Below are 8,983 nucleotides of genomic sequence, written 5' to 3'. Positions count from 1 at the left end.
GAATGCCTATTGTGTTCCTGAATTCCCAGGTGCCCTCTGATACCCAAGTCCAAACCACGCCCCCACCATAACAAGGTTTCTCCCCAGTCTCTGCACTTCCCTTTCTCTCAGTTCCACCTTAGCCAAAGCTCTCGTCTCCTACCTGGCTAGGCATCATCACAGCCTCCCACTCCTGTGTCCCCCCTGGACCCCTCTAATGATGCAGCTCTCCACAGTGCAGCCAGGATGATATTTCTAAGCTGCAAATCTGGTTTTATTCACTTCCTGTGACTGCTGTAACAAACTCCCACAAACTTGGCAGTCTAATGCTGTAGAAATGGATTCTATCATGTTTGGAGGTCAGAGGTTAAATTATTATTGCTTTTCTTGAGAGAGATTTTTTTTGGGGGGGAGTGGTTTTTTGCTATAGGGAGTGTGCACTCTCCAGAAAGACAGAGAGAGACAGAGAGACAGAAAGCAAGAAATCGCCCCCCAGCGGGGGATGACCATGCCGCAATCCCCTTTCCTCCATTCTCCTCTCGGGATCCTGGGCACGCACACACATGTGCCTGGCATGAATTCAAGCCACCAGGTCCAAGACTTGAACCGTGGTCGACTACATGGGAATTCAGCGACATAGCCATTACGCTAACTGCTGGTCCCAAGAGAGATTTTTGCTATAGGATGTGTGCACTCAATAGAGAGACAGAGAGAAAGAGAGAAACAGAAAGTGAGTAATCACCCCCTAGGCTGATGGCCATGCTGCAATGCCTTCTCTTCCAGTCTCCTCTTGGGATTTTGGACACACATGCACACGTGCCCAGTGTGAGTTTTTAAGCCACCAGGTCTGGGACTCATGGTGGACCAGGTGGACTACGTGGGAGTCCAGCAATATAACCATTATGCCATCTGCTGGTCCCGGAAACTGGTCTTACAAAAATTGGTCATGCATCTTCTGGAGGCTCCAAGGGAGGATCCTTCCTCGCCTCTTCTGACTTCTGGTGGCTGCAGCACTCTTGGACTTGGGGCCGCATCACTACAATCCACCTCTGAGGTCAGATTGTTTGCCCCCTTCTCTGTGTGTCAAGTTTCCTTCTCTTCCTTATAAGGACACTTTCATTTAGGGCCCCATAGATAATCCAGGGTCATCTCATCTTGATGTTTTTACTCATATCTTTGAAGACCCATTTTCCAAATAAAGTAGCATTTATAGGTTCCAGGAATTTGGACTTGGATATGCTTTTTGCCAGGTGTCATTTTCAGTCCACCACACCGATCAAAGCACCCCGCCTTCTGTCACATGAGCCCTGAGACTCCACCCACCTCCCCAGGCTCACCTTGCTCCCCTCCCTGTGCCTCTGTGTACACTGACCACACTGGTTTTCTCTTGGTTCCTTCAGCCAGAGTGATCGCTACATTGTGGGTGGCACCTTCCGGAAAAATCAGAAAGCCTCATCCCTTCCAGAGACACAGCTCCATGCCTGGAGACTGAGCTTGCTAAACGCACCACGGGCTGGATTTCAGCTCCCAGTCACTCCCTTGCCGTATGTGCTGTGCAGAGGTGGCCTGCTGTGTGAATGACCTTTTCCGGATGCTTCCACAGGGCCTCTGCACATGCAGCTGCTTCTCTCCTTAGCTGACTGAGTCTTGGCCCCTCTCTCAATCTCAGCTCAAGAAGCACCTCACCAGGAAAACGTCCCAAAATCCAACATGGGAGTCTTTGTTCCCATCACTCAGAGAATGGTCTGCTTTTTAACTTCCGGGGTGGACCTCTGTAATTGCATGCTCACTAGTGTGGTTATTTGGTTAACAACTGCTCCCCCACGAAACCAGAAGCTCCGCGAGATTAGAGCCCATCTCTATGAGCTTGCTGTTGTGTCCGCTGCACATGCAGTAGGTAGGTACTCATTGAACGAATGATGGCAGGGTGAAGCTCGCCAGCCCTGCCATCAGATGGCGCCTCAAGGACCAGTCACGGTGGTGTGTGGTGCTGGGGCCACAGGTGAACTGATGAGACTCCTCGAGACAGCCCCTCCCCACCCTGGGACTCTGGTGCGGGTGGGCAGCCTGTGTGCCTGTGTGCTCCTTGAGGCAGAGCCCGGAGCCAGGGTGTGCCTGGGAGCTGAAGCTGCAGTCCTGGGGCTTCGCCAACCTAGGAATTGCTTTGCAATTAATTTACATAATTGAACTGAGCTGTTATGTATTAATGATCCTTTATAACATCAAATATTAAACACAGGCATTAAATACAAAAGCTTTTTCCTCTGTTCGTTGAAATCATTGCAACTTGCCCACTCCAGGACACCCCACTGCCTCCACTGTGGGTTTGATGTTTCCTGCCCCTGCTCCTCTGCAGACGCTAGTGGGCATACGGGAATGGTAGGGGAGGGGTTCCTGACGAGCACGGAGACCTCAGCCCACCCTGCCCGTTGCTTGGCTGGCCAGTCTGTAGTGGTTGAGGGGTCCTGCCCATGGGAATGCCTGAGACTGAGAGCGCAGGCTTGGAAGCTGGAGAGGCCTGAGCTTGGGCTCCCAGCTCCACTATTCATCACAAGGGGCTTTCTCTGGCCATGAAAGCCTGGGTCTGGGTAGGGCAGGCTAGAAGTGCAAGGGGTTAGTGCTTCTGGGAATATCCCTCAGGCAACGACTGGAGGGAGCGGTGGCTCATGGTGCCCAGCCTCCTCGCTCCTGCTGTAGGGTGACTTGGGCAGGCTGGTAGCATCTCCCTGGGTTCCCCAGTAGATTTGAGCCCCAGTGGCTCATGGAGCTGTTTCATTCATCCAAGCCTCAGTTTCCCCATTTGTGAGGGTGATAACAATCCCTACCTGCAAAGGTTGGTTGATACCCAGCCCACTTACCCAGTAAGTGCTCAGGAGGGTGCTATTACTAGCTGCTGAGGGCCAGGACACTGATTAGTTTCTCTTTAATTTTTTTCCTTTTTAAATTTTTTTAAGAGAGGTTTTTGCTATAGGGCATATGCACTCACCAGAGAGACAGAGAGATACAGAGAGACAGAAAGTAAGAAATCATCCCCCAGGGGTATGGCCATGCCATAATCCCTTCTCCTCCACCTTCGCCTCCATTCTCCTCTTGGGATTTTGGGCATGCACGCACACACACCCAGCACGAATTTTAAGCTGCCAGGTCCAGGACTTGAACCATGGTTGATTATGTGGGAGTTCAGTGACATAATCATTATGCCATCTGCTGGACCCAGGACATGTAGTCTTATGGAGAGCCCACTGTATGTCAGGCGCCAGTCTCATGCAGTCCCTTGGCTAGTCAATGTCTAAGTAAGGGCTGTCATCGTACTTTACAGACAAGAAACCTGAGACTGTGGGCAGTGAAGTAAGGAGCTGGGACTCGACATACTTTAGAGACAAGAGACCTGAGAATGTGGGCAGTGAAGTAAGGAGCTGGGACTCGAACTATGGAGACTCAGGTTCTAGACACTGGGGTGCTCAGCCATCACCGTCAATCAGGAGCACGTTTGTCTAACTGGCCAAACCACAGAGGGCTCTGAGGGCGGGAGCTGCACTGTACAACCCTATGCTCCCTAAGACTGGCCCCGACACTGCGCACCGGGCTGTGTGCACGCTGGCACGGAACAAGAGCCATTACAGAGAAACAAGTAAACCAAGGGACCCAGACCTCCCAGGAAGGAAGGGTGGCTTCCCGGGAACTGGTGCCTTCATGGCAGATGAAGAAGGCTGTGGGTGTGTTTGTAGAGCCGGCCATGCCAATTTACCTGTGCTCCTCCTGCCTTGCCAGAAGAGCCGAGCCCATCCCCCTGGGGATGCTCAGAAATGGCAAGGCAGAATGAAAGGCCACCAGCTCTCCCCACAGGAGCTGGTCCCTGCCAAGGACATTTCAGGTCAGAGATCTGGCCTGGAGCTGCTCCTTGTTCTAAAGAGAAGCTGGGTTTCACCCCCTGCTCCCGCCACCAAAGCAGACTAATGCCAGGCGAGGGAATGGAAGCTTTCAGATGAATGTTCTCACACACGTGTAAAATGCCACGCCCAGGAAGGGACACGGGGAGGGTGGAAGAGGAGGCAGATGACAACCCAGGCTCTGTCTCCTTTCCCAGGTTACGGCCACATCTACCCTGTGACCCGGCTCGGCAAGTACCTGTGCATGCTCTATGCTCTCTTCGGCATCCCCCTGATGTTCCTGGTTCTCACGGACACCGGTGACTTCCTGGCCACCATCTTATCCACGTCGTACGATCGGTTCCGAAAACTCCCTTTCCTCACCCGCCATCTCAACAAGTGGTGCTCCCAGCCGCTCTGCAGGGGACAGCCTGCCTCCAGGCCTGCGGAGGAGGTCATCCCTCAGATCGTCATCAGTGCCGAGGAGCTCCCGGGCCCTGCACCTGGCAAGCGCCCTTCAGGCCCCAACTGCAACACGGAGCTGTTTGAGAGACTGCTCGCACGGGAGAAACAGAGCTCCCTGCAGCTGCCCGCCCAGGCCATGGAGAGGAGCAGCTCGTGTCCTGAGCTGGTGTCGGGGAGGCTGTCGGACTCCATCATCAGCAACCTGGAGGAGGTGGGCCGGCAGGTGGAGCGGCTGGACGTGCCCCTCCCCGTCATCGTCCTCGTCGTTTTTGCCTACATCTCCTGCGCGGCTGCCATCCTCCCCATCTGGGAAACGGAGCTGGGTTTTGAGGATGCCTTCTACTTCTGCTTCGTCACACTGACCACCATCGGCTTTGGGGACACCGTCTTAGAGCACCCGAACTTCTTCCTGTTCTTCTCGATTTATATCATCATCGGGATGGAGATTACGTACATCGCTCTGAAGCTGATGCAAAACAGGCTGATTGACATCTACAAGAAGCTCATGCTCTTCTTTGCCAATGGGAAATTTTACCATCTCGTGAAAAAGTGAAGGTTCCCGCACGTCTCAGGTGACAGACACAGGTTGAGCTGGTTACTCACCTGTCTTTTAGTGCAATGTCACCAGGCCAGGGGCACTGCAGCCCGACCCCTGAGACCTTGAGGCTTGGAGACAAATCCTTGATGAGGGCCGAGTTCCGCACAAATATGACCAATGCCCTGTGTGCCAGGATGTTTGGGGAAAATGATCAAATGATCAAAAAGTACCTGAAGTCCGATCAATTGCCTGTCCTCATTTTTAAAAAGCACCACTTCGCACACATGGAACAGCGTTATGGATAGTGCTGGCTTTCTCAAGACCTGAGGGAAAAAATGATCTTTTCCCTTGGAATTGGTACTTTCCCCTAGATAGAATCTTCCCAAGCTAATCCCCATTTGCCTTTGACGAAACAAGCTGCCTGAGCAAGCTCTTTCCTTGAGCAACCGTATGACTGCATGCAAGACGGGTGTGATCCCAGCCCGGGCGAGAGACACCGACGCGGCGGAGTGCAACTGTCGCCTGTGCTCGCAGGGGCCTGGGATACGCTCTGGCTGGCAGACCCCATGTCCTCACTAACTGGCATGCGGACAGAACCCCTGAGCTGGCATGTGAAAAAGTGGATGCCTGTCCAAACAGACGGGCCCGTAGAAGGCTGGCGCTCGGGTGGGTACGCTCCTGAGCTGTTCACAAATGGGCCGGCCTGTGAGAGGGCTGGTCTGGGAGCAGATGCTCTGGGTGCCCCACCCACATCTCCTGGCATTCTCGCGTCCGTCCCCTGGGGCTTTCTCTGGCCATGAAAGCCTGGGTCTGGGTAGAGCAGGCTAGAAGTGCCAAGCGGTCAGTGCTTCTGGGAATATCCCTCAGGCAACGACTGGAGGGAGCGGTGGGTCATGGTGCCCAGCCTCCTCGCTCCTGCCGTAGGGTGACTTGGGCGGGCTGGTAACATCTCCCGGGTTCCCCAGCAGATTCGAACCCCAGTCGCTCATTACATACCCTGTAATGGCCTTCTCATGTCCGTTTCACTTCTGCACTCCTCGATGGGGGCTTCCTGAGATCCAAAGAAACCACTTCAAATCCTCGTCTCAGGGTCACTGCTGGGGACCTCAGCCTGGGAGAGAGGTCAGAAGACACATTGGCATGTGGCTGTGTCACATGCCACCCCTGCAGGGTGGCACACGTCTTTACATGTCTCTTACCGGTCATTAGAAACATCTTATGACCAGATCTTGCTTCTTTGAGAGAATCTTGTAAAAATCAACCTGTCTTGGGGTTAGCAAAATTAGTCTCCGGGTAAAGGGTGAACTCTGCGACTCAGTGTAACATGAACATTATGACAGTCAAGAACGTTTGAAAAGAGGAGGAACCTGTCTTTGAAGGCTTCTCCATTCCATCTTAGGCCTGGCCGGCCCCAAGAGCCCTCTCTCAAAAGGGTTTTAGGTCTCCCTTTCTGGATCTTCCCCCACTTCCCCACAACTATTAAGCTGTCTGTCCCTTCAACCCTTGAAAACCTACCCCAGGCAATGGGATTGGCACAGGGAGAGCCAGAGTGAAGGAAAGACACGAAGCACCAATAGTGAGATTCTTGGCAGCCGCCACAGGCACTAGAGTTTTTAAAAAATTTTTAAAGGTTTTTGCCATTGGGAGAAACACACACACAGAGGGAAAGTGAGAAATCACCTCTCCTCTTGGTGGGATGCCACGCTGCAATCCCTTCTCCTCCATTCTTCTTTCGGGATTTTGGGCACACGTGCACACATGCCTGGCATGATTTTCAAGCCACCGGGTCCAGGACTTGAACTGCAGTCAATCAGGTGGGAGTCCAGCACCTTAACTACTACGTCACCTGCTGGTCCCAGGACTAGAGTTTTTAGAAAGTTCTTTGACATCCCATAAACCAACCACATTAGCTCAGCTGAGGTGCAGCAAAGCCCCTCACACCCATACATATTCTTGCTGCTTTTCAGGCTCAGGGTGCCCACAGGTGAATCAGGAACATCCCCGGGACACAGAGGTGGTCTTATCACAGGTGGCATTGACCTCTCAGCCACTCCCTCCTGCAGGCCATCGCAAGTCCTGTGTCAACGCACACGCGGACATCGTCAGGGTGCACGCTGTGTCACTTAAACGTCTTGCTCATTTGCCCCTTGGAATTCTCCCATGGCGATGCGGAGTGGCCCTGCGTGGCTGCCCGCTCTCATTCCTTGCTGTTCTTTCTCGAGTACTTCCTGTTCCAGCCACCTTGGGCTCTTTGCTCCCATGTCTGTGCAGAGATGGGATTCCCTCCCTCTAAGCCTTTGCCAGAGGTTCTCAATCTCGCCTGCACACTGATACCTGGGTGCTTCCGACGACTCGTGTCATTCCCACTGCCCCGCCCAGCCTACCCCACCTCAGTTTGGGCGGCTTTAACTAAGTACACAGACTGGGTGGCTTAAACAGCGAACGTGTCTCTCGGTGCTGCAACCTGGAAGTCTGAGACCAGAGAGCAGAGTGGTCGAGCCCTCGGTGAGAGCCCACTACCTGATGCACCCCAGAGAGATCCGGCATTTCCCGCTTCCCACAAGGGCACTAATTCCACCACGGGCCCCACCCTCACGGCCTCCTCTAAACCTAGTCACTTCCCAAAGGTCCCATCTTCAAATACCACAGCCCCGGGAGCCAGGGTTTCAACAGATGAATTGGGGAGCACACATTCAGTCCACAGCACCCCAAGATTCATATCTCACTGGTCTGGGTTGCTGCCTGAGCACTGGGGTTCTTTAACTGTCCCCGGGTGACCCCAGGCTACTGAGAACCAGGGCCCTATCTGCCCTCTCAGCCTAACGTGCCCTTCTCCCTTCTAGAATGGACAAAGACTTGCCTTCGAGGCTCAGCCCTGTCACCTCCTCTAGGTAGTGTTCCCCGACTGCTGGAAGTGGCCACCCTTTCTCCTCCACGTTCCCTCCCAGCGCATCCCTGCAGCCCCTTCCTCTGTAACAGGGTGGTAACGAGGTTCTCACCCTTTGTCTCCTCTCCGAACTCAGAGCTACCCAAATAAAACGAGTGCGGCCTTTCTCTGCAGCCCCTTCCTCTGTAACAGGGTTGTAACGAGGTTCTCACCTTTGTCTCCTCTCTGAACTCTGAGCTACCCAAATAAAACGAGTGCGGCCTTTCCCACTGTTGTCGTTTTCTCTTCCTTTCAACCCTCCTGTCCCCACTTTGCGGCTGCTGGACAGGGGACAGTGCCGAGGGGACGCCGGCGCACACAGTGCCATGGAAAGCAACCGAGACTCACAGCATCTACCAGGTGCCAGGCCTGAGCAGAGTCCCAGTGTGCTCCGTCTCATTTAGGGCTCCCGGCACACGGCGTGAGGTCCACTGTCCCCATTTCACAGGTGAGGACATGGGCCACTAACCAGCCCAAGGCCTCACTGATCCTGAGTGACGGAACTGGGACTCACGCCCGCCTGCTGTGACTTTGCCGCCAGCGGAGCCACAGCCTCCAGCCACTGGTTAGACCGCTCCCCAGCTCCGTCCTGACCTACCGAGTGGGACACTGCGGCCCAGCAAGCCCTCCAGGTGACTCTGATGTTTCCTTCTCAAGCTCCAAAAACCACTCCACTCACAGCCTCCCCAGGGGACAGCAGGTAGGGACAACAGCCTGGGGGAGGGCACCAGGGCAGGGATCCTGGGCAGTCCAGGGGTGCTGACCCGGCAGGACCCTCTGCCAGTGAGGCCTGGGGCAGGTGCATTCCCCTGTCCCGTGGGTGTGAATGCTTCCCCTTCCACATACTCGGGCTCCTCCTACCATCAGAGGAGATGCTTGCCCAGCCTTGCTGTGGCGATCACCACGAACTGCCCAGCAGGACCCGGCTTTATGGAGGGGTTGTTAGGTCTCAGCTCAGCCAAAGCCCACCTGGAAGTTGTCTGGGAGCTTCTGGACTCTGGAGGGGAGGGGTATTCCATTGTTCATGTGCTGGGACTCCCACTGATGGCTCCAGAAATGCCCATCACCTCCCACAGCTCAACCCCCCTCCCCAACTAGACCACAGCCTGAAATGGGACTTGCCACCCGGTGGCTGGGGTGTGGGGGGAGGGCGGTGGTGGGGGTGAGCATTTGTCCACCAGCCCTGCACATGGTATTGTTTATTGC

The 8,983-nt window shown here is 54.4% G+C and overlaps 1 protein-coding gene across 1 annotated transcript in view; it reads left to right on the top strand.

The window, feature by feature from the left end:
• The window catches only part of KCNK18 (potassium two pore domain channel subfamily K member 18), a 17,706-nt gene extending 12,840 nt beyond the window's left edge, over positions 1–4,866 (top strand). The window contains exon 3 of the mRNA XM_006142205.1: positions 4,067–4,866. Within this exon, the coding sequence (XP_006142267.1) occupies positions 4,067–4,866 (800 nt within the window). The remainder of the gene's footprint in view (positions 1–4,066) is intronic.
• Positions 4,867–8,983: the final 4,117 nt, after the last annotated feature.

Source organism: Tupaia chinensis, unplaced genomic scaffold, assembly GCF_000334495.1.
Source record: "Tupaia chinensis unplaced genomic scaffold, TupChi_1.0 Scaffold000069_1, whole genome shotgun sequence".
Taxonomy (NCBI): Eukaryota; Metazoa; Chordata; class Mammalia; order Scandentia; family Tupaiidae; genus Tupaia; species Tupaia belangeri.
This window is presented reverse-complemented; position numbering and strand designations above follow the sequence as displayed.